Source organism: Orbicella faveolata, unplaced genomic scaffold, assembly GCF_042242905.1.
Source record: "Orbicella faveolata isolate gen_17 unplaced genomic scaffold, um_ofav_v1 contig_46, whole genome shotgun sequence".
NCBI classification, from domain to species: Eukaryota; Metazoa; Cnidaria; class Anthozoa; order Scleractinia; family Merulinidae; genus Orbicella; species Orbicella faveolata.
In genome coordinates this window covers 23,942,501-23,969,170 of record NW_028301576.1, presented here as the reverse complement: position 1 = coordinate 23,969,170, position 26,670 = coordinate 23,942,501, and the positions used below count along the sequence as shown (strand labels likewise).

The 26,670-nt window shown below is 39.0% G+C and overlaps 1 protein-coding gene and 1 pseudogene across 1 annotated transcript in view; one reads left to right on the top strand and one right to left on the bottom strand.

The window, feature by feature from the left end:
* Positions 1-17,354: 17,354 nt before the first annotated feature.
* On the bottom strand, positions 17,355-21,114 carry LOC149099000 (uncharacterized; annotated as a pseudogene).
* A 3,260-nt stretch (positions 21,115-24,374) lies between these two features.
* The window catches only part of LOC149098999 (uncharacterized), a 7,382-nt gene continuing 5,086 nt past the window's right edge, over positions 24,375-26,670 (top strand). The window contains exon 1 of the mRNA XM_089276742.1: positions 24,375-24,554. Coding sequence (XP_089132868.1) covers positions 24,375-24,554 — 180 coding nt within the window. The remainder of the gene's footprint in view (positions 24,555-26,670) is intronic.

Sequence of the window (26,670 nt, the reverse complement as noted above, 5' to 3'; positions counted from 1 at the left end):
GACATTGAAGGGAACGACTTAGGGACCGTTCATTTTTTATAAGGTAGGGGGGCTGGTGGGATTTTGGGGGGGGGGCATGCGAGAAAAAATGGCTTTCGAGGGGGGGGGGCCATCCCAAAAAAATAAGGGAAAAGGGGGGGTCACGTGAAATATTTTAGTAAAACTTTAAAATGGTATAACGTTTGAATATCAAAAAATTGCTATAAAATAAACATAGAAGGCAGGATACAAATTTTTTACAAACTTTCCTTCTGCTTTAAAAAAACGTTTGGCCACAAAAAGCATTTGTAGCTACTGAAAAGAAGTATTTAACACTGTTATTTTCGAATGTAACTTTCTCTGGCACTCGTCTTCATCTTCGCTGTCATCGAGTTCTTCGTCGCCGCTTGTGCTGCTATGGGAGTCTCTTTCACCAATGCTGCAAGAAGCAGCAATGCTTTCCGTCAGAGTGTACTCTTCAGGGTACATGAAGGTGTAAACATAATCTCTGACTTCCTGCTCAAGGTTTGTGGTGAAATAATTCCCTTCCAAGAGCTGTGCGATGTATGGCCCATCTCTTCTAAATAACGACGTGGCAACATCCTCAACTTTAATACACTCTTCCGGGACGGCCATTCTAGGAGGGTACACAAGGCATTGTGGAAGATCATTTCCTAGCGGGTTTCCAACTCAGATTCCATAAACTCGTTGGACGTTGTTTTCAGTCCGCTTCCTCTTTCTTTCATTTGACTTTCTGCGGTTTTCTTTTTTCCTTCTCCTTTTGTTGATGTGCTGTTTGAGTGTGCCCTTGAATATGCTGTTATAATTGCTCTTCTTATTTTCTAGTGCTTCCATGTCCTGCGTGACCTTCGTCAACTTAGCTTCTATACATTTGATCTGTTTTACATTGTGGGCAAATTCTTCGCCCTGCTTTAAAGCAAGCCCATTGGACTGAAAGAGTGTGGAATCGTGTTCCTTTATATCTTTCAATATGACATTCAACTTTCCACAATTGCTCTGAGCTCTTTGATGGAGAAGTTCAGTTTTCTTCCATCACTGGGCTTCAACTGGTACCCTGGCACGGAAAACTCACCCACCCTTTCTGAACAGCCATCCGCACTTAGAAAGATTGCTTCTTTTGCTTGTAAGATGTCAAACTGCCTGGATCGTTCAGCTGTAAACCTTTTCTTAAACGACTCGTCGCTTTCGCCATTATTGCGCATTTTGGAATTTTGCGCATTTAAAAAGCAGCAAGAGTGAGAAAGTAAAGGCAATTGTAAGACATTCATGCTTGCAGCAGAAGAGTCCTCTCAGAGCTGGCCAACCAACACTGAGAAATGCCAGGACATCGACACAAAATGACAACAGGGTAAGTGCTGACAGCAGTGAAACAGATGAAAGTGACAATGATGAGTATGACAGTGATGCCATTGACTCTGGGGGAGAAGATGACTCAAATGACGTCATTCTTGCATTCATCAATTCAGAGGAGGAAGATGCCAATGAGAGGCCTAATGCCACACGCTCAGGGCGAGCCATAACTAGGACATCCGAAATTGACTTCTCTTTCTTTTGATTTCTTTTTTAAACAACAGCTCTCTGTCGTATAGGGATTGTAAATATTGTCTTCATAGTGAGCACAATAACGTGAAGTAGGGGGATAATAGAGAAATATTAAAAAAGTTGAAATCTAAATATTTTTTGTTCAATTTTTTTTTTTGGGGGGGGGGTCATCCCCAAAAATGACCGCTACAAAGGGGGGGCCATGTGAAAAAATTGGTAAGCTGAGGGGGGGTCATGCGATTTTTAAATGGTGCTTCCCAAATCCCACCAGCCCCCCCTCCCTCATAAAAAATGAACGGTCCCTTATTTTTCTGAGCGTTCCCTGTGCTTGTCACTGTTTATCAAATATTTGCTCCTTGTTTGCTGAAACGCTTACTAGTGTTCGGAGTAAAATGACAAACAAGAAAGAAAATCGTTGAAAACTTGCACACCCGATACAGAACTCTCGCCTGCAACTGCTGCTGTTAACCTTCCTTCAGTGCTAATGAAAAAAAAAAAAAAAAAAAAGAATTATCGTTACATATTTCCGACCAACATGAATTTTGCTTGGCAATTTCGTTTGCCTTCTGTGGTTTCCTTGGGAGCGTAAATTATTTCAAAGACATTTGAATGGCACAGACATAATAAGTTAGCTTACAGAAACCTTCGTGTGGTTTCCCTGAAGGCCCTTTTTTTTTTAAATTGCCCATTTTTGTAAGACAAGTGTTTATTACCCAGGCAGTGAGGCCTGGGTTTAAATTTCGGCTCCGAGTTTTTTTTTTTTTTTCCCACGTTCAGTCACAAATCCCCGTCTTGTCTCTAAAGCGCATGCGTCACCCCTGCATGCGTACACCACATGGAGTTTACAGAGGTTGTAGTCGTGAAAAGTTATCACGGATTCCTTGATTTCTAGGGCGATGAAATCACATACAAACGAACACACCGTGCGCGGTAGACCAACAATAAAGGACGTTAAGCGTTTTCGCAACGGGTCGGTCTGCGAGCCTTACGAGAGATCAATTTACGAGCGACCATTTTGAGTGAATTTATCAAGAATCATTTCAGACAGTTATACCAAAGGAGCCATCAACTGGGGCTATCAACTCTTTAACTTGATAAAAAATATCTTCAGAAGCGTCATCGTATTTTTAGACGTGATCGTGAACCAAGTAGAATCCCAGCACAAATCAAGAACTTCTGAGCAACAAGAGCAGAAAGGTTAGAGAATTTGTTTACGAATGTATCCGTTCGAGTACACCTAAGTAAAACGCTCTGAGAAACTTCGTTAAGTATTATAAAGATAAAATCTCGAACTAAACGATATTCTCTCGTTATTTTCTTGTAACAGAGTTATGTCACTTTTCAAGAGTGAAACCCATGTGGCGAATTATTGTACATTTAAGCTGAAAGAAACTAATATATGTTGACCCCAGCAAAACAATTCTTGGCTTGCACTGTCACGGCCGTCGATAAAACCATGAACATGGAATATTCCGGAACATTCCGGAACAACCCGGAAAATCGAGTAATTATCATAATTACGCGAAAAATATGTAAAATAAAATTTTAAAAAATTAAATCAAACAAAAATAAACTGGTATCTGCTCGGAAAATAGAAAAAAACAAAAACATAAAAAAAGGAAAAAAGAATTCGAAAGAAAAATGAAAGTGACTGCAATGAGTGAAGGCTAGCAACTAAGAAGAGTAATCCATTCCTTCCAGTCGTTCACCGTCAGTTTAATCCCGTGACTGTCCTTTATTCCCATATTTCGTTCTTCACAGAAACCTAAGGTGGTGGTGTTCGAACTCCTTAGTTAGACTTAAAAGTATGGGTACACGAGTGTGATTTCTTTATTCAATTCATTACGTCAATACAAAGATATGCGTATACACTATTTCTCATGAAGAAATAGTTTCTCCATGAGACAGAAATAATAACTCTTCGGTATCGAGTTCCTTGTCTAAACTAGTTCGGACTGCTCGACCTCTGATGACATTGTAAACAAATACAAACACAAAATTTAAAAACATTTGGCGACGCGCGCGCTGTCTTGCGGGGTCGCTGGTCAAAACTTTATTGTCTCTAGAAATATTTGTTACAAGTGTTGGCGATCTGAAATTGAATTCCAAGTGTCGCCAACAGTTCAAATGCATCTCCTGGAAAACGTTTGTCAGGTGCAAGTTAATACTTAATTAATTAAAAATACTTTTACCGCAGGCTATAATCTATTAATCGCTAGTTCAACTTCACATGCAGATCGTTATCTGACATTCGATCAAACTAAGTTTTGTATCGAGCCATTAGAACACCACCAAAGTAAACCAGACATGCGAAAACCGCGCGTGAACGCGCTGCTCTATAAATCTTTGATTACCACTAGTTTATTAATAATAACTTGCTTGTTACTCGGGCTTCCAGAAAGGCCGAATCTCCACTTAGTGGGTCATAGTGCCAAGGTGCGGAGCGGCGCGAAAACTGGGGATGGTAAATAGCAACGTGAAGATGGAATAGGGACAAAACTATGAATACTGACTTAACAACCAACTGTATGACGCTCAGACAAACACCTCAGATGTTGAAGAAATCAGGGATCAAAAAAGGAGACGCAATGAATTACCTAGCATTCATCGTCAGAATCGTCCATGTTTGTGTTGAAAAACAGGGCGCTTAAAAGCGACGTGACGCAATTGGCGGGAAACTCGGAAGAGGAGCCTTCACTCATTGCAGTCACTTTCATTTTTCTTTCTTTTTTCCTTTTCTTATGTTTTTGTTTTTTTTCTATTTTCCGAGCTGATACCAGTTTATTTTTGTTTGATGTAATTTTTTAAAATTTTATTTTACATATTTTTCGCGTAATTATGATAATTATTCGATGTTCCGGGATGTTCCGGAATGTTCCATGTTCCTGGTTTTATCGACGGCCCACTGTCACGCAATCCTGACACAATAAAAAATTATTTGAAAACCATTTAGTGGATAAAATCAAGAAATTGTGATGTTATAGGAGGTTAATAAAGATGATACATCTCCAATTGTTAAGTCTGTGTTTTTTCCCAAGCTCAGATATTCGTCGAAATATTTCGTACAAATTTACAGTGCCCAGTATGTAGCCGCCATGTTGGTGTACCTCCGTGGTACGCCAATATTGCGGCCGGTAAATAGTGTAAACATTTGGATCTTACTTTGGCTATCTAGGCGACTGATTATCTGTACTGAAAAAACAAGCATTTACATAAGCACTTTTTTTAATGCTTTAACTTCTGAATGGGCTAAAAATCACGAGATAAGTATATGTTTTTTGACAAACGTGTTCGTAGGTCTATGTCACCCACCGCCATAACTCTGAAATTCAAAATGTCTCGCTTGCTTGAGAAACGCAAATAACAACGACAAAGGTTAAGGAAAATAGACTGAAACGTTTATAGGCTGATATAAAGACCTTGACTCATTCCTTGCCTTAAAGACCTGCAAACAAGTAATGAGCTATTACAGTACTCGATTATAAGAAATGCAATCAATAGCAGAATAGCTTGAGCACATCGATTCGATTGAATTTCGTACGACTTCAAATGCAGAACATTTAGCTCAATTGCAACATAGCTAGTGCCTCTCAGTATAACGACTGCCTGGGTACACGCAGCAAAGCGTTTAGTTAAAAAGTGTTGTCAACAGCCAATCATCTTCCGCAGTAAATGTGGCAAGGTACCAATGGAGATTATTTAGTGACAGCAAGGTTAACATGTTGTTTTAGTATACTGGTACTGACAATAATAGAAGCGCGCGATAAAGCCCAAGTCCAAAGTGCGCAGAATTTTGATTTTGCACACGTGGATAACCCAAGCCGCCTTACAAAAAAACCATCCACGAAACAAGTCTAATAACATTATCATCAAAAGAATTTGAGAATGATTACCTTAAAAATAAGACCTGTTAGTGGGAACCCACTTATCCTTCATCTTCTCTTGAACTATGGCAACGTTTAGCAAAACAAAGGAGAAGAAAAACTTTTGACACAATCTTCAACCGCATAGGCCCTCGTTCAATATATGAGGTATTTTTACTGATTGCCTGAGTTGCGTGGTGACGAGGAGCATTGGACAAACTTTTCTTTTGAAAAGATCCCTTCCCGAGAGGAAACGTGTAGCACATTGTTCAGTATTGGCGAGTAACCTAAGGAGACATACAAATATTTGTATGAAAGGAAAAACAGCAGTTAAGAGAGGCCATTTATCCTTGGCAACTTAATAATTAAATAAGATTTTTTTTTTTCTTTTTTCCTTCAGTCGCCTTGATCATAGAGAGTGTTCATGTTGATTTGCGTACACTGACAGTCAACCTGGAGTCAACAAGTTAAAAATCAATGCGACATTTAATTCGAGCGCAAAGCTTTGATTGAGTTTTTAAACTTCACAACATACCTAAAAACATTGTTGATATATATACTACTATATTCTGTTAATGCAATATTGTTGCAGTCAAACTGGATGTTCTTTTGATGATTTGATGGGAACTTTGCAAACTTCCGCCGCAACATGGGTATTTGATTGACAGTTTGAGTCGTGCAAGATGTAATTCGCGCGAGCAAGTTACTATCTCTTTTGCGCTGTTTTCAAATATCATTAAAAGAGCAGTTTGCAAATTAAATCGAAATTCTTACGGTGGCTTATGATGGCTAGCCGCATACATTATAATCGCACCACTACGCTTGAGAAAAGGGAGAAAATAATTGCCCTGTGGACGTCTGGTTCAAAACAAGCACAAATCGCATAAGAAGTTCGATTATCGCCTTAAACGGTATACAATATTGTCAACAAATTCCTTCAACGCAGGGACGTATTTCCCTGGAAAGCCTGGCTGGAAGGAACGAACACAAGGCGATGCGTTCCTAAAAGCTTCGGAGACATGTAAACTGTCGTCCCCGCCAATATTGATAAATGTTTGCAAAGAAAGATCTTTGTATGATATTATGATTTGCTGGTTGTCAACGCCTTAGTGAGAAACGGTGCAGCTTTTTTTTTTTTTTTTTTCACGCGATCGAGAAGATCTTGGTATTTGCTCTGTAGCTCATCCACGAAAAAACTCGCAAACCTGTCTTCACAATATTGAAGTAACACTTGAACATTTTGGAAAATCTCAAGGAGTTCTTGCCACGAGGTACCAAATGAACTGAGCAACTCGTTTGCGCAGGTTGCAACTTGCTCGACTCAAACTGTCAATCAAAATGCCAATGTTCCCGCGGAAGTTTGCAAAGTTCCCATCAAAAGAACATCCGGTGTGACTGTAAATATATATGTCATTCACCAAGCTTGGTCGTTCAAGATTGTAGGATATCGGCCAAAATCATTTTTTCATGCTTGCACATAGTTTAGTATTGTTCAGTATTGTTCAGTAAACGTTTTGATCATATAGAGTGTTGATAATGATTTACACACACCGAAAGGCAACCAGCCAACAAGTTTAAAATCAATGCGAATTTCAATTCAAGCCCAAAGTTTTTGATTAGTTCATTTATCATTCACAACAAACCTAAAGGTGAGACAAAATACTTTTTTAACCCTCGGACGTGAAAACCTAACTTATACCCCCAAAGTGGTACACGGGGGTGGGTGGAAGGAACCCCTCCCCTCTTGGTTTTCGTTTTGTTAAGGCAGAAAGAAATAAATTTACATCGATTAGATGGCACTGGGCTTTCTCTACAAGATGATGTTATTTCTGTTGGTAATGACGTCATATGACGTCAAATTTTTTTTTTGACGCCATTTGACCCGCCATCTTGGATTTCACTATTTTTAAAAAAGTCAAGAAATAAAGGGAAATTAACATAGCATTAAGCCAGAATCCTTATGAATGTACAAATTTATGAATTTCTACTATATCATAAGGAAACTGGAAAAAACTACGGAATTATCTCAAAAAAGCTGATTTTTGCGTGGTCAGACCTGCGTGGAATTTGATGGTTTCCATGGCAACGTCAAAAATGATGGACAAACGATTGACAAGTCAAAATTTCTGCAGAGAATGAAAAAACAGCTATTGGAAGTTTCAGCCCCTTAGAGTGAATCGTCTTTTCAAAACTTTCAAAAAACCATATAGGAGGGGGTTAACCTTATGTCCGAGGGTTAAAACATATACTACTATATTCCGTAAATTTTACGTTGCTAACATATATGTTATTAACCGAGCTTGGTCGGTCAAGATTGTAGGATAATGGCCAAGATCATTTTTATAAACATGCTTATGAAAACCCCAAATTTGACACGGTTTTCATAAATTCAGACATATATATATATATATATATATATATATATATATATATATATATATATATATATGTCTGAATTTATGAAAACCGTGTCAAATTTGGGGCAAAACTTTCGCGCCTCCCTGCCGGCGATAGCCGGCAGGGAGGCCTTTGCGGTGCTTGAAAAGCCAGGGGGGCTTCCGTCAAGGAGGGTGGGGAAAGATAGCCCTGGGACCTGGCTACCCGCTGATAGCAAGCGGGGCTGCCAGGAGCTAACCCCAGGGGGGTGGGGTGGGTCACAGAGAGAGGCACATTCCTCAGTTAAAACTGCTCATTTTCTTTGCAGGACAGCCTTGGCCGGCAATGCCCTGCAGTCTTAGGGGCTGGCAGCCAGCCAGCCAGACACAAGCAAGGTGGGTGAGTAGGCTGTGTGTTGACAGAGTGCCTGTGGTTGATGGAGTGAAAAAGCCTGTGTATTTTCTTGGAAAAGTGTCAGGGTGGTTGTGTTGAAATTAGCGCGGTTTTCATAAATCCAGACATATATATATATATATATATATATATATATATATATATATATATATATATATATATATAAAGTTAAGATGCTTCGAGCCAACAGGGATGCCACGCGCCAGAAGGATCCAAAAGGATTCGTAGTCCAAACCTCGAGTAATGAAGTTTGTAGGCAATTGTGGAAAACGAGGACGGACAACTTCGAGCGAAAAAAATATATATATACAGTAAAAAATCTAAGAAATCTAAAAAAAAGTTTAAAAATTTAATAAAAATAAACGTTTCGGTCAAAGACCTTCATCAGTTGCAGTGCAAGTGAATAATAAATTACAATAACCTTAAATAAGTTTACAGTATAAAAAGTGACATAATATTACAAAGATGATTACATAACAGGGCGTGGTAACACATGAAAACGAAAAAATTAACCAATGATAAACAATCGGTGATTACTAAGCGAGATATTAGGACAATGCGGTACAAAACTCAAAAGACACAAACCAAATAAGAATAAATAATCGAATATAATACAAATAAGATTAATATCAAAAGAGTAACGCGATTCGTCGAGTCAGCCGAAAGTGTGAAGGGACCCGCGTGTAAAATATTCAATGTTCAAAAAAGGCGGTCCCAAAATCCCCAAACAAAGCCCTTGAAACTATGCCGCGGCAAGGCACAACAGGCGCCCTAAACAGGGCCCTTAAACAACAATAATGTAATAAATTCCCCGATGGGGGCCCCTGAGAAAACCTAGCGCTAACAAAGCTAACAAGCGACAGAGATCACATCTTGTTCTTTTGCATGCAAAAGAACAAGATGTGATCTCTGTCGCAACTACCTTGTTGAATCAAATTCTTTCCAAAGTTTTCAAACAGGCAAGAGCTATAAGATACGATTGAAACTTTCCTGTGATTCAAAAAATGTCATTTATTTGGCTTCGTGTAAGAAATGTAACTTACAATACATTGGCTCTACAACAACAGATTTTAGAGTTAGATTTCGCAACCACAAGTCTGCTATGCTGACCAAGAAAAAGACTTGTGAGGTAGCGGTGCATTTCAACAGAACACCGCACGACTTAAACGACTTTTCTTTCCAGTGCATTGATCAAGTGCAGATAAATGCAAACAATACAAGTAACATCGAAAAGCTTTTAATCACTAAAGAGGCATATTGGAGTGCACAGTTGTTCTCTCTGGCACCTTTTGGCTTGAATAAACGTCAGGAATTCCACTCGAAAAAAAGAATAAACTACAATTAGCGCAAAAATAACTTGCAAATTTGGCGGTTATCTTAGTTCAGGTGTTCAAAGGCCCTGACCTTGGATCTTGTTAGCTTTGTTAGCGCTAGGTTTTCTCAGGGGCCCCCATCGGGGAATTTATTACATTATTGTTGTTTAAGGGCCCTGTTTAGGGCGCCTGTTGTGCCTTGCCGCGGCATAGTTTCAAGGGCTTTGTTTGGGGATTTTGGGACCGCCTTTTTTGAACATTGAATATTTTACACGCGGGTCCCTTCACACTTTCGGCTGACTCGACGAATCGCGTTACTCTTTTGATATTAATCTTATTTGTATTATATTCGATTATTTATTCTTATTTGGTTTGTGTCTTTTGAGTTTTGTACCGCATTGTCCTAATATCTCGCTTAGTAATCACCGATTGTTTATCATTGGTTAATTTTTTCGTTTTCATGTGTTACCACGCCCTGTTATGTAATCATCTTTGTAATATTATGTCACTTTTTATACTGTAAACTTATTTAAGGTTATTGTAATTTATTATTCACTTGCACTGCAACTGATGAAGGTCTTTGACCGAAACGTTTATTTTTATTAAATTTTTAAACTTTTTTTTAGATTTCTTAGATTTTTTACTGTATATATATATTTTTTTCGCTCGAAGTTGTCCGTCCTCGTTTTCCACAATTGCCTATATATATATATATACATATATATACACACACACACACACACACACAGACATACATACATACATACATACATACATACATACATAGCCCATGAGGCGAAGCCGAAAGGGCTATTGACCCGTGGCCCTTGAGGGCGAAGGGTCTAATTGTTTTAGTATCACCCAACTCGTCGGACAGAAAAGGCAATAATAAAGATAGTAAATGCAAGTTGAAGAAATATTTATTTGGAAATAAAACGAAAGAAAGCGTCACGCCCGATGGCGCCAATTTCGCTACTCGATGACTATTACTAATAGTCCCCTAGTAGCGTAGCCAATCAAAATGCAGGATTTGCATTAGTCCACTAGTTGGGTGATACTATATATATATATTCTTTCAGGATACAGCGGGCAACACTGATAAGCAAGAAATTAAAGTGCAGGAATTGGTAGAGTCACGGTAGAGTCTTCTGGTACTCTGTTACTCAATGACGTAACTGCATAAAACGGGCATCTTTATGTACATCGTGCTGGTTTTGGGGACGGCATTACTTACTTTTATCACGTGGCTTCAAATGCTAACTAGAAACTATTCGTTGCAGTACTTAAGAGATAATTTAAGTAAGTATTTAAAGGAACATATACCCTATCAAAACGCCATAGAATTGAATTAACTATTTTACTCCTGGGTTTAACAGTTACAAATTAAATAAATTAAAGGCTATCTTCTCAGTCGACAGTCTGGGCATAGTTAATGGAAGGAAATGGTTCTGAAGCCTGGCAAAAATCTTTGTTGTATGCTTTTGTTAGCTGTTTTGGAGGTTGGCCCTTCACAAAACCTGGCAAAATAAAAAAGATGGTTATGTGTGCTCATACAACTAACCAATTGAAGCATTGCGATTATGTAATTCATGCATGGTCAATGAGCAAAAGACAAAAGATGTACAGGGTCAGGGACCTTCCAACATAAATCTTAGCCTGTTTGTTTGCTTCTTTGATGTTTACCGGATTTCTTAACCGTTTCCCTCTATTAACTATAGTCTGGATGACCACTGGTTATAGCTATAGTACTGACTGATATCGTTTCTTTTTTTAAAGTTGCCTTTATACTTTATTCCCCAGGTAAACGGAAACAGGACCTCAAGCACAATGCTGAGTATGATAGCAAAGCAAAACCATGTACTTTTCGTTGGCCATCCAAGAAGTGGCTGCGCACTTATAACTGCCATTTTGATCTCTCATCCGGACATGATAATTGCAAATGAGTTCGATCTTCTGGAAAAGTTTCAAGACTTTACTAAGGACCCAAACGAAGACATGTATAGCCGAAGAATCTGTATTTTTTCTGAGCTACACAGGTCACGCACGTGTACTCGACACTCCGATTAATGCAGTCCTGCCTGAGAGTATTTTACAAACTTTTTAAGAAACTTTCAATTTTCTTGTATCCACCGTTTATTGAGTTGTTGTGAATCGGTATACCAACCAACTCAATTTCAATGCTAATTGCAGCGGCTTGCGCACTATTGTCTGCCGAGGCGGAGCTTAGAATATATTAATGTACTCGCGGGATATTCAAAAAAGGTCCCAGAGAGTCTCTAAAGGACAAATTTGGAAAGAATGCTGAGTTGCTAGGCGGAAGTACTGGAAATCTGCGTTTTGACAGCACTTGTACCCATTGCAATCCCTCGAAAACTTCCATGAAGCTTTGTGAAAAGTCAAGTTAACATAACCAGATAGTACAATGGTAATCACGCAAATATTTAAAGAGAAAGTGCTTCTCGAAGCCATCCAAAAGCCATCTCCCATACAAACAAGAAACTAAAAGGCGAATTTTCAGGTTAAATTTGACACCAGTTAGAATAGCGCAAGAAATCAGATCACAGTACATACAGTTTAGTCCATCTCTCCTCTATAAAAGCCATTTGGTACCAGTAGCTTGTGTAAGCTAGTTTATGAGCAATTAGGCGAAACGTAACCCCTTCTGGACCTTTTCGGCCATTTTTTTCGATTGTCTAGCGCACATTCCCCTGATGAACTTTCAAATTCAGCGCCGGCGGCTCAATAAAAGTCCAGGATGTGTGGCGGCATTCTGGGCGATGTCTACTTCAAAAGGCAGACCGTGTCTGGGTCATGCCCCAAGCTGTCGACGTTCATATACCTACAATATTCCAGGAAGTTGGCAAGGAAAGTACAGAAACCAACTAAAGGAAAAGGTATAGATCTATTTCCTAATCATTAGAATTCAAAGAAATTTAAAATCATTTGAAATGAAGAAGTTTTTTTTAGGGTTTTTACTGTTGAAAGACTTGACCGAGACCGGAAACCACACAGCCTCTGGCATATAGGTTAAAACGCTTCAAAGTTAACTCAAAACAAATTAAAATATATATATATATAGCTAAAAAGTCCTAGAAATGTGACAACACTACTTGAAAGCTGTATTTTCTTAATTAAGACTGTAAAATTCGAAATTTGGGAAAATATACCTCTTAAGAAAATGCTGTAGTCATGGAGATATTAAGACGGCCGAGTAGAATAATATGTCATACTTAATTGTTGGAAATAAAGCAGCAAAGTTTGGCATCTCTTCTAAAAACTTGTTCTTGCCCAGAGCGGATTCTTCGCTTCCTTTCATGCACCATGATCCGACTGATCTAAAATGAAACTGTTTAGTAAGGAAACGCATAATCCGTTTTCGGATTTAAGAATAAGATCTCTGTAGGAGCTTAACTCGCTAAAATATACCCTTGATAAAGAAATCTTTGTAATAAAGTGGTATTGAATGGCTTACCATTGTATCAATGTTAAAAGAACAGGAAAGCTTGAGATCTGATCTGTCTTTCCTCTCTACTTGGCTGTCTTCTTTCCTACATATGCAGCCATTTTAATCTGTTTTTTTGGGGGGTTTTGTTTTCGTTTTTTGTTTGTTTGTTTTTAGGTAGTCAACGGCTCTGTATTAAATTCCTCAATCAAAGGACACTTCAGAAAGGCTCAAACAGTCCAAAAGCTTGACGAGATGTCTAAGTAACCAATCCTTGATGTTTACAGCAAAGCCGAGGGAAACTCTGCAAGTGTTATGACGGGTTCGTAGAATTAGCTTTGAAAATTGTATATTCTAAACCTTCTAAAACGAAGTATCCTGTAAAGGAACAGAAAGAAAGAGTAAGTAATGAAATCAGTCGGCATCAATTCCTAAAATCTCAATTTTCATTTGACAGCGATTAATTTAATCGCAATGGGAATGATCAAAACGTGCTGCAGTTTGTACTGTAAAATCTCAATTTTCTTTTTCTATGGTGTATTGTTTCTTTCTGCTCAGCATACAGTTAACTATTAAAATGTGTAATAAATCGTGGGATTTTTTCTTCACCAAAATTTTGCAATTCTTTGCTTGTTTTTCTCTAAGCACTGATTGGCTCAGACTAATTAAGTCAGTAAGAATTTTTCGTTTATGTACTTTAACTTGATTGGCCAGTTTTCCTTCGATGACTGTATTTGCTTGCAACAGATGTCTTCAATTTGTTGCTATAGTTTCAAACTGCCGTGACCTTAAAAGAGACCTAATGTTACGAAAAGAAAAACTGTTCCTTAAGCCCTATTGCTCGTGCAGGGGACATCCCTCTGTTATTTAAACCCCAGTTAAAGTTCGAAATGTTTTATCAAAGAAGACATTCCCACGGTTTTTCATTTGCTTTGAAACGAAAAAAAACGAAACATAAACAGATCCTCCACGAAAACATCCACACAACGCGCGAGTAATATCCGCGGAAGAACTGGAAAATAACTTAAGAGGGATTACCTTGGGTGGAGGGCCTGTGTGGGGGATTCGCTCTCTTGCCTTGATAATCTTTTGCTCTTAAGTATTTTAAGAAACAGAATATATAACACGGCGTCAAAATTCGAAAAAGAAGTTCTTAAAATTTTCCGTCGCGGGTCTACGTTCGCCAGAATACGAGGAATGTGGCCTTTTCATGTTGTTGTTTTGTAAAGAACGGCAAAGAAATGAACATAGAATTATAACTCACGCGTTGTTTGTTACTCGTTACCGTTGTGGTTTGTTTGTTAAACTCCTAAGAACCCAATGAACAGCAAAAGAATGAACAGCCCTACGAGCAAAAGCAAACGAATGCCCAACCGAACAAATGTGAAGCTAAGAGTATAACAAACATCTCTGCTATGAAAGGTCTTTTGAAACTCAAAACACATCAAATGAACTTTGACCTCATTTTCCCCCGTCTCGTTTCAGCTATTTGCGAGAAAGTCGCTTTGGCTGTCCACCCATCTCGCGAGCTAAGTAACATCATCGAAGAACTGGGTACCTGATGTCTGAATAACTTAAGAGGGATTACCTTGGGTATAAACCTATATGGGGGATTCACTCTCTTTCCTTGGCTGGGATAATCTCTTGATGCAAATACAGCTCATTAGGCACAAGGAATGAAATATTTTTGCAATATGAGAATTGTTAAGGTTTTTGTACGCAGAGGATTATGGGTAAACGTACCAGTCGACGTCGTTTTTCCTTTTATTTTTTCCTACAGAGGATAAGGACGGCGTAAAAGATACAACTAAGTACAACAGCAATCGAGGATCAATGGAAGTTTCTTTTTTGTCCATAACCTGAAAACGCGTGATATAAGGTACTGATTTATTTTGCCTGAGGTTAACAAAATGCCATAGTTAATCGCGGGACTTCTCTAAACACTGATTGGCACAAACTAGTTAAGTCAGAATCTATCGCTTTTGTTCTTTAAGGGCTGGTTTTCACTAGCAACGAAGTCGGAGTCGGAATCGTACTCGGAGACGTAAGAGCGCTTATGACCTAGTGAAAATCGAAAATCGGAGTCATAAGCGGAGTCATAAGCTCGACGGAATCGGAGTCGGAAGAATCAGAACGTTTCCATTTCTTCCGATTCCGTTTACGACTCCGTCGCTTATGATCTAGTGAAAATTAGATTGTCGGAGTCGGAAGCAGAAGCGGAAGAACCAACCAATCACAAGGCCCAGAATGGAGCATTGTAATTGGTTTATTCTTCCGCGTCTGCTTCCGACTCCGACAATCTAGTTTTCACTAGATCGTAAGCGACGGAGTCATAAGCGGAATGGGTGTTCTGCTCCCGACTCCTTCGGTTTGATTTTCCCTAGATCAAATCACTCTACGCTTCTGATTATGACTCCGACTACGACTCCGTCGCTAGTGAAAACCAGCCTTAATCTGATTGGCCAGTCTTCTTTCGGTGACTTATTTACTTTAGCCGCTCCGCAACAAAAGTCTTGTTCAATCTGTCGTGATAATCACTTTGAAACTGCTTTTAAGAGAGACCCAATGTTATGAGAGGAAAAATTGTCCCTTAAGTCCACCTAATCCGGTCTGAAGGATGGCTCATTTAAATCAAAGTAGACCCCTCAGTTTAAAGCAGGGAGCTAGTGAAAAGTTGCGTACATTAAAAACTTGGAATAAGTATAGCAAACATTTTGATTTCTGGTAAGTGTGATTAGAAAAGATGCCGTTAACAACATGCATAAAAGAGGCAGAGCAACCGACATCCACAGAACGAATGGTTCGATATAGACGGGGTGGCACGTTGGCCTCATGGTTAGTGCGCTCGACTCCGGAGCGAGCGGTCCGCGTTCAAGCCCTGGCCAAGGACATTGTGTTGTGTTCTTGGGCAAGATGCCTCTCTCTACCCAGGTGTATAAATGGGTACCGGCGAATTTAATGCTGAGGGGTAACTCTGCGATAGACTAGCATCCCATCCAGGGGGGAGTATAAATACTCCTAGTCGCTTCATGCTACTGAAACAGGGATAAGCTCGGGCCTGACGAGCCACTTGGCTCGTATGCAGGCTTTACCTACGCGACCAATATTAAAGGAAGTTATTCTCAGGAGGCCAAAGGGGACAGTGGTTTTTCTTTACTTCATCCCATCGCCTAAAAATCGGTAAACGATTATGTTGTCAGCATGTTTCTTTCTTTAATAGTCCTTATCTAGTGAGATTCCAAAGGCGCTTTTACGACGAGGTTTCGGTATAACACGGAAAAGCATCTCTTAATTTGTTGTCAATGGTGGAGATGCAACATGTGCAGCAAATTTGATTTTTAATTGCAGTTTCCAGTTCGACGATTTCAAAGAGCCTGTCACCTATTCAGTTCTCCCTTTACGTTTTCGAAGTGTCTGTGAAAAGGATTTAAATACAGTTTTGAAAGACTAGTATACTTATAGTACAACAGTTAGATTATTTGCCCTCGAGAAAAATCTCGAGCTCATAATCTCTTATTATAATGTAGAAAATGCGTTCTATTAGCTGTTGTTGTTGCAGTCTAAAGGATGACCCCAGTATCCAGTTAATTATGCTCCAGTCACATGAATTGCCCACGAATACAATGACACCCAGTTTGAATAGAACCAGGACCTCTGTTCATTGACTTGAAAGTTATAGGCAGATTTTGTTATACATTGTTTGCTAATCACTCGTGACAACTGCTTGTTACTTATTTCTTCTTCTAAACACGTTTTGCGATCAAAGATTCCTTAACAAGAAATATCGAAGGAGATCTTGGGCGAACTGAGGCACTCAGACATTATCCTAATATCGAACATAGTAATATATATGAAAAAATTACTCGATTCTGATTGGCTGAGAGTAGTGCAGTTCAAGTGTAACGCCAGTGCAAAAAGTGTAACAGCAGTGCAAATAACACATCGTAAATCTGGATTATGATTGGCTGAAAGACAATAGGAAATGTTCAAAGCCAATGATATGACGTAAAATGATGAGGAAAATTTTGTGCGGAAACTTTGAAAGGTTTTCTCGAATGAGAAAAGTGGACCTCCTCCACGCAAATTTTTTCATGTTTATATTATTAATAAGTAATCATACGGTTTTTTCCGTTCAATTTGGAATTAATTTGCACTTGTGAGCTGAAATTGCACTCGCCGAAGCGGCTCGTGCTATTTCAGCTTTTTGAAAAACTCACTCGTGCAAATTAATTCCAAATTGAACTCGAAACTGTATGATTACCTATACTAATTTGAAAGCATTTTATGTATTTAAGAAATAACTGCTACTGTTAGCTAGTCATTAATTTGAAAACATTTTATGTATTTTAGAAATGATTTCTACTTTTAGTCATATTATCATTTCTGATCAATAACTCTCCTTGCTCAATTACTATCAAATGTAAACGGTGTCATCAACGTATATTTTCTCATTAAATGTGAAACTCTGCTTTTCTGCTTGTTAGGCCATACAAGGAGTGCCTGGTAAACGACGGTTTAGGAAACAGTAACTCTGAGGAAGCGTCAAGGTAGTCTTCATCGCCGGTCACTTAAAGAAAATCGCACAACTTCTGCAAATTTTGCTTCGGTTTAGAGACAACCTCGTGACTGTAGATATCCAGCACTTCATATTTGCCATACTGGTGTAGTGTTTGGGCGGACTCGACGTTATCAAGATAATTAGTTACGAGCTCGTCCAGTAAAGTTGAATTGTTTGCCTGTAAGACAAAATCAAAGATGGCATTGTCTGAATACCCCTGTGTTTTCGATCAGACAGGCTGATAGAAAAATAAATCATAGCACACGTAACAGAGGACTGAGGCAGTCATATATAATAATACATCTAGGCATGGCATTATGGTAAACTAGCCCAATAGATATGTTTTTTTAACCTTTTTGTACCTGCCCAATCACTGAAGAGCACTTGCACACATGAAGAGGACAAATGTCTACACTATGAAAAACCCGCTGTAGCTATACTGTGTTTGATACTTTACTCCTTGAGTGATGTGTCATTTGGTTTAAGTAAATCACTTTATTTTAGCAGTGCCATCCTCATCAGGGATACTATAAAAATAAAATATTGTGGATAGAATTGAAACTTGCGCAAAATCCCAGACAGTTGGCTATTTTATCAAGACGTGGAGGACCTGAATTCAGGACCATGAAAAACAGATCTAATTCCAGTGGCAAGGCCGGAGGACCTACACGCCTCCGCTTTCCCCTTACCTGATTTATCAATATATGGCCAAAAGAAGACAAGAAATGTTGGATAGCATTATTTTCCATTTGAAATCATAATGGTCGGCAGAAAGATCTGTCAGTTTGGTGATTAGGTTTCAGAATATCGCACTCCAAGTCAGAAGCCACACCCTCAAAAATTCTGCCATCACCTCTAAACGACTCTTGTACATTTTGTGTTCTTGCCATATGCCTTGACCAAGGAGTGTAATTGGGAACTAGTCTACCAGCTACGTTAGTAGTACAACACTCAACGTAAACTACGAACGAGCCGACTTTAGAACGTAAATGGTTACTTGGGTTGTTGTTTGCATCTTACAAATTATAATCTTGCAAACAAATCTTGTGGGTTCGATTAAGAACCTTGGCCAGACATTCCAACATTGCAATTTTGTTGAGTTCATCAAAGGGAACGGGTCGGAATTAAGACTCTGCGACAGGAGTTTAGAACAAACAGGCTCCTGCTTTCTGGAGCCCGTTGATGCCCTATAATTTTCATGTTAAGGGATTTCACAAGTAAAATGTTAGAATACAGTTTCAAACCTACTTTGAAGTTCTGTTTGTGTCGAACCATGCCCCTTGCGTCAAGGTTCCTCAGCAACTTCGTGGCAATGTTATCAAATGGGTTCCTGATCACGTGAATGAATTTCAGTTGGGTTTTCAGAGCTGTTTGTATCTCGTCCAGTAGTTGGGGGTTTCTTAGCATCCGGCTAGTTGTTGATGCTTTCTTGTCACCGATAACCTGTGTGAGATACCAAAACAGCAAGATCAACTGCTCTGTTAATCCAACAACGACAGAAACAACAACAACAATCACAAGCTTTTTTTACATCCAATTTACACATAAGAAAGAAACCATACCGCATGTAGCATGTAAGAGCCATTTGATGCAGATCCAAGCCGAAATCTATGTTAACTTTTTAACCCCCGAATGTACACCAGAAATCATACCCGCGGCTAGCCTGGGTTATTGTTGCAATAAAACTTGGCCTGCTCTACAGAATAAATCAATTTTTGTTGGCCATGACGTTATATATATGACATCATTCATTCCATTAAATCATCTTTCTCAGACGGAAAGTCCGAAAATAGCGTAAAAATGGGAAATCATCCCAAAATTACACCATAATGTTTAATGGTGCGATTTTTCCAAAGTTGCTCGAGAAAACTGCAACGATGAAGGACTCTGTCAAAAGGGAAAAGTTTGAATGCATGTGAAAATGCGGTTGTCATGGCAATGTCAAGTAAGCCCCTCGAAACGTTCAGCCACACACAACTTTTAGATATAAAGCTTTCTCTATATTACTTCACTTTTTTTCGGGTACAGTATATTCAGATACTGCGCTTTTCATTCAGCGGGTGTAGATCTTGTGTCTCACTTCGTTTTCTTTAGAGAGGCCTATCATTACCCTACGCTGTTCTTGCACTCACCGAAAACCGCAGACTCAACATCTGTACCCAAAATAAATCCAGCAAAAATGCCTTCCTAAGCTATGTAAGCCAGGGCTTATCCCATCATGCCACAATGTTTTTTGCATCGCATGAATTAAATGTTTAATTTCTTCGCGTAGCTAGTATTTTACCTCTGTACGTTCCCTGCCACTGTCCTGGCACATATTAAGAATAGTGGTCGCCTTTTGGAGACGGAAGCCGCGCGGTTTCCTAACATGGCTTGAGAACGTGAAAGAGAATGAAAATCAAAGAAGAGACGGGTCTTTACCTCACTGCCATGATGACCACTACTTATGTGTTTGTAGTGATCTCATTTACCTATAAGGTTCCATTCGTGTGGAATAATATAAGCTCTGGATGAGCATCTGAAAAGGCCCCGATGAGACTATGACCGCTGCGCGCATGCCCGATGAAAAGCACAAATGTCTCGACGCCATTGTACAATGTTGTGAGTCTTTGCTTGAAATTTCCTAGGGAAGAATCCCCTACAAATTTAATGAAATAAAATGTAATCAAGCGAAATGAAGTGATGTGAGTGGGTTGGAAACTAATTTGTCTTACTTCCTTTTTGTTCTTATGTACTGTTGCTTTAAGGTGGCTCGAAATAGTTTTATGGCGCACGTAGACTGAATTCTAATAGCGCGCGCGAGCTATAAAAAGCCACAAAAGCCCACTTAGCAATGCAAACAATGTGGCGTCTGCGGTGTATTTTCTCCTGCTTTTTAAGCGCCGCCTTAAAGCTCGTGGCCAAAAGTTTTTTCTTCTTAATAATTTGCTTCCATTTATTTGGAATTCATCTCCCTTGGTTACTTCCTCGTTTCAGCGTTAAGTTTGCGTCACTTCCACTCACAGCGACCGAGAAAAATCTCATAACAACGATAGTAGTTTTCCTCACAGAGTCCCACAATTAATTTAAGCGGCTAGCAGAAGTTGTTTATTCATTTTTGGGGGCAGCTTTCGTACAGAATGTGTTGGAGAGGAAACGTTGGGTGAAAGCAAAAAAAGAGGTACACAGAGAAACACCTGAAACACAGCCCATGAAGATTGATAGCTGAAGTTCGTGACACGTTTTATCACGTTTCGTCGTTTGGCAAAATTAAAAAGATAAGACAAAAACAAATTGCTCGAGCGGTTAATTTACTTAAAGGCACTATGGTGAAAAGAAAACTTCAGTTCGATGGGGACGGGGAACGAAGGGTACAGCCCTAGCGAAGAACGCGAAGTGTGTCGGTAAGATAGGCTTAAAACTTATTTGTTTTGTTTGTTTTTCAGTTTTCAAATGCGCCGGCAATCGCTTGTAATGGTTTCATTCAATTTCAATTTCGATGTATAATTTGCACTGGCAATTTGCACAGGCCTGTTCTGATCCCAGTTTTGAAGAGACTATTCTTCGAGCAAACGTTATATCCACTACCCGAACATATCGCTCGTTGACACATCATGCCGCACCCATGCTCGCCCCATGTTGACTATCCAGTTAAGATCTGCATGCTGAGGCATAAATATAAGTGTTCATGGCCCGTTTGCAACATTTCAGGATAGAGTCAAAGATGGCTGACGTGTTCTCTGAAGCTCCGCCTTCTTCTCGATAAAAATCAGGATGCCTACAGAGGCGGATAACGTAATAAACCACGAAGAGGGTGATAAATCAAACGAGAAGCCTGCAAGGAAAAGTGAATCCCAAAGAAAAAAAAGAATGCGAGGACAAGGATCTCAGACTGATGACGAAGCCCTTAGTGATGGCGTGCAACACGAGCATGACTGCGTGATGTGCAACACGAAGCTGAACGACATACAAGGCAAGCTCGATAAATTACTATCTGTGCTACCGAAATACAAGCTTGAAGATCCAAGCAGCAAAGCTCGAAAAGGAAAAGGAAGGGCTTAAGGAGAGTCTCGAGTCAACACAAGCAGTAGTTGAAGATTTGAAGGAGCAAGCCAGCGTGACCGCGGCGACGCTGAAAGTAACAACCGACAAGATAGTCAAACTAGAGGAGCTGGAGCGCAGGGTTGTCAAACAAGAATGCTTCAATAGTGGAAATAACATCAAATTCTTCGGCATTAGCGACAGAAAAAGAAAAACATTCCATGCATAGCGGTCTTTCTTGATTTTGAAAAAGCTTTCGATTCTATTGAATGGTGTTACCTTCAAAAATGCCTTGAAGCTTTTAACTTTGGTCCTTAATCACGACAATGGTTCACAGTCTTGTATAATAACATATCGAGTTGTGTTTTGAACAATGGCTTTGCCACCAAACGTTTTAATCTAAGCAGAGGTGTCAGGCAGGACTGCCAACTCTCTGGGATCATGTTTGTTATTGGTGTAGAAATTTTAAGCAATGCAGTTAAACGCTCTAGGGAAATAGACGGTATTCAAATTGATCCAAATATATCTATAAAAATAACCCAGTACGCCGATGACAAAACTGTTTTTGTTAAAGATGTTCGGTCTGTTCAAAGGCTCTTTGATCTGCTGCAACAATTTGAAACCTGTTCTGGTCTCCGAATAAATCAATCTAAATCAGAAATACTTTGGCTGGGATCATTGCATCAGAGAAAAGATGCCATTCTAAATCTAAAATTAAGTGATGAGCCTGTCTACGCCTTGGGTGTATATTTTTCATATGATGAAGAACTTGCCACTAAAAGAAACGTCTTTGAAAAGTTGCCTAAACTTAAAAAGACGCTGAACATTTGGTCGTCTCGAGACATATCTATATATGGAAGAGTAAATATAGACAAAACGTTGGCAATATCCGAACAAACTTTTATCTGCAGCGTGTTAGACACTCCAAAAGGGTTTACTGCTAAAGTAAATAACATAATATCCGATTACATATGGAAGTACAAGAATCCAAAACTCAAAAAAAAAAAAAACGACTATAATCAAAAGTAAGAAGGAGGGAGGACTTAATATGTTAGATTTTATATTATTTGATAAAGCGTTAAAGATAGTCTGAGTAAAGCGTTTATGCGCTAACGATAAAAGACCGTGGAAATTTATCCCACTATCCTTACTTTCCAATGTAGGCAGCAACCTTCTCTTGCGGTGTAGCTATAACATTCAATATTTACCCCTAAATGAAAACTTACCAAAATTCTATCGAGATCTAATTTCCCACTGGCAGAAAATTAATAGCACTAACCCGAAAACAAAAGGAGACGTGTTAAATCAAATAATATGGAACAGTCAGTTTATTCGACTAAACAAGTCATCTGTTTTTTTCCCTGGTTGGAAAAAAGTCGGCATTGAAAATCTCTCGTGCCTTTTCGAGAACGAAAGCAACACCTTGATGATTTTTACGACCTTCATGCAGAAATGCAACGTCAAGAGTAATTTTCTACAGTATTACAATCTTCTATCTGCAATACCACAGGAATGGAGACCTATGCTAAAGTAGGAATGTCTTCTACCGTATACGTACCACTTGCAATCGAAAAGCTCACATGCAAAACAATTTACAATACTTTACTCAATCACCAGCACTTCCCTCTCCTCCAACTGCAGAGAGAGGACTCATTGAATGTGGCTTAATCTTTCAAGAAAGACAAAAAATCTACTCACTTCCTTTTCATGTCACGAGTGAGGTAAAATTATCCGTTTTTCAATATAAATAAATAGTTCATAATATTCTGTATACAAATAAAATTATGCACAAGATGAAAAAGAAACAGCAACCAGATTGTCCTTATTGCCATGACATTAACAACCGAAACACCACTCCATTTATTTGTGGAATGTCCGATTGCTAAATCCTTTTGGAATACATTTGCAAAGGGGTACAACGCTACATGTGGAGGAAACAATGTTTTAAGCAGAACGAAATTATATATGGTGTTTTAAGATACACATCGTCCAATTTAACCCTAAATCACTTGATCATAATTGGAAAATATTTTCTTTACATTATAACGCAGCAAATGATGAAAAAGACCCCAGTTCACAGATTTTGAAACCCTTGTTAACGAAAAATTGAATTAGAAAAATACATTGCGATTACGACAAATAAACTACTTTCTTTTAACAAAAAATGGTCCAACTTTTTAAACAATTAATTATTGGAGGCTAGCTGTGCAAATGCAAATATTATTACTATTGTGGTTGGTAAAAAGCGATACTCTGAGGCTGAGAAAGAAATTGACGCTTCAACTAGACAACCACGCAGTGCACTGTAAATGTCAGACTTTAGGAGAATGCGAGACTAGCTTTTTCCTTTGTGATCCCGAAACCTTTTGACTTTTTCAAATTGAGACAACGCGCGATTTAAGTGATTTAAATGCGAGCATGAGAACTTCAGACTCTTAGACATTCAAACGTCATTTACAAAAACAAACAAATCGGGACTTCCAGACCTTCTTAGCTTTGGATACAGTAATTGAGAGTACGAAGCGCATTAAACCCCTAAAAAAGGAGACTGCGATATCCGATAAATTCGACCAAAATTTTGTGAGACTACTGTTTTTTTTCGAAAGACCATTCGCCCCCTCCCCCATCCTCCCACCTGGAGGAAAATAATCAAGCTTATCATATGACCCGTACGGCCCCGCGCGCAATTTCCTTGGAAAACCATAAGAAAAAAGGTCCCGTATGAAGGCCTTACGCGTCGAATTGATAGGGCCGGAAAAACACGTACGGCCCTACTAGACACTTGTAGAAATCGATGCGAGTTAATGACAAAAACAATTTTGTTGCTGCAAAAGTTTCTCTTCAAAATGAGTGAAGAGAGTGAACATTCTGAGAGCGAATTTTACTATCCAGACAAACTGTCCGATACAGAACTACTTCAGTCGCCAACTCACTCCGAAAGCAAAGAAAGAAAGTCAACACTCCTCACAAATGAAGAAGTTCACACCTTTCTCAGGACCTCTCAGAAGCTAGCAACAAGCAAACAGGTTGTCAAGAAAAGAACTTTTCCGGATGAACTGTCCGATAATTAACCTTTGGAACAAGCAAACAGTCTTGAGGCGAAACTTCTTTCAGTGGAAAGCATCAAAGAATTCACCGTGGGTCAAAAGCATGAAAACAACGTGAAGAAAACAACGTACGATATAAATGTTTCCTTCAAGTTTCAAGAGCTTCTGGGAGAAATTGATTAAACCAGAGAAATCACAAACATAACTTGTGTACAGTAGGATAAATTGCTCTGCAGTTTCTACAGCAGTGTTATTTGTAGAGACAAAAGTGAGTACGAAGACAAGTTCATTACCTACAGTTCATTCAGATAACAAAACTCGCTTGCTCCTGTTTAATAGTGTAATTTCCACTACACAGCAAAGCCAGAAAAGTCAGTAAACCCAGGCAATGATTGCGGGAGGTAGCATCGGTGTCATTAATATTCAGTAGTTGGTTTTCCCTTCTTCAAGAGAATCCAAGAGGTCGACAAATGACGCCGACATTTCATTGAAGGTTTGTGAACAATTTCAGTGAAGCGTGAAGCGAAGCGGTTTTGACATGTTTTTGACAGCTTTATGTCAACTTTCCGTTGGCTTTTTTAGACACGTTGGCCAATCTCATTGGCACGGATTGTAATTGTAAACTTACATTGAAAACCAAAACTGAGAAAATGAGTCGTGTTTTTCGATAAATTGTGAATTTCTTGTTCAACGCGAATAAATAAAGCTTTTAATTATTGTAGCCGAATCTTTTTTGTAGTTGTTCCGCGCGCGGCCGTCGGATGTTAGGTTCGAACAGAATTTTCAAAATTTTCAACACTCAGTGGTCATATAATAAAACGCTTATTGACTAAGCAAGGTCAGACCGGACGGGAAAATATTTGGATCTCGGTCTGGACTTTCCATTCGACCAAACATTTCGGTATGAATTTCCGGAAATTTTCTAGGGCGAATGGAACAGACTTTTCCGGTGGCTGCACCAGAGTGGAAAGCGCCCTCATACTTTTGTTCGCTTTAAATTTTTCAAAGACTTCGAGGTTTAAATAGCAAATATAGAAGCATACAGAGCACTGATACGTCGACACAGTGATTTTTCGTAGCCCATGACGGCAGGGACCTTATACAAACCACAACGCAGCGAAAATGTCGCAGAACGAAGGTTTTAATGAGTCGTACAAGGGCTCTGCACGAGTTATGAGTTTTTGTACATTTCTTAACTAACCTATCCAAAACAAACAAGTACATACGGGGGCTTTATTTTTGTTGAAATTAAACGCTTTCTTGACGAATTTAAGTTAGTATTTATCGACCGACAAGTGGCAAGTAAAATATTGAGCCATTTTCGAATTCACGTCGCCGTCATCTTTGTCTGGGATGATCGTGGTGATCGCGGCCAAAAGAACTAGCGCTGAACAGAAAATTGCGAATTTACATAATTTCTGAAAAAGAGGACAAGCTCTTGAGGTATACCCAAATTTTCGAAAACTTTTTTCTGGAAATTTCCGTTCCATTTGATTTTCACCCCGGAATTTCCTGAATTTTCGGTTGAATGGTTCGCTTTTCGGAAATTCAACAATTTCCGGACTTTCTGGAACTTTTCCTAGGAAATTTCCGTACCATTTGACCCCGTTTCGAAAATTTCGGAATTTTTGGTCGAATGGTAAGCGCCCGTCGTTTCGTTTCGTTTGGTTTCAAAGCAAAGAAAAAACTCCAACGCTGTGGGGATGTCTTCTTTGATATTTTGATTACAAGCAAGGGAGCTTCGGCTCTCGGTATGTTTTATTATAATAATAATAATAATAATAATAATAATAATAATAATAATGAATTTGTTGTGCGCAAATGTTTTAATACATTTCGAAACTTTAATAGGAGTTTAAATAAGAGACGAATGTCCCCTGCACAAAAAATAACAACTGAATGAACGGCAGAGCCTCTGCCGTTCATTCAGTTGTCTAAACATTTGAAATGTTTAGACAAACTGAACGAGTGCAAAACAAACAAACACCCAAACACAAGCTAAGCAATTGAAGAAACAGATGGTCGAAAGTACAGGCAGACGCTCGCTGCACGAGTAGCAAAAAGCAGTTTAAGCAGCAAACGCACCAAAGCCAAA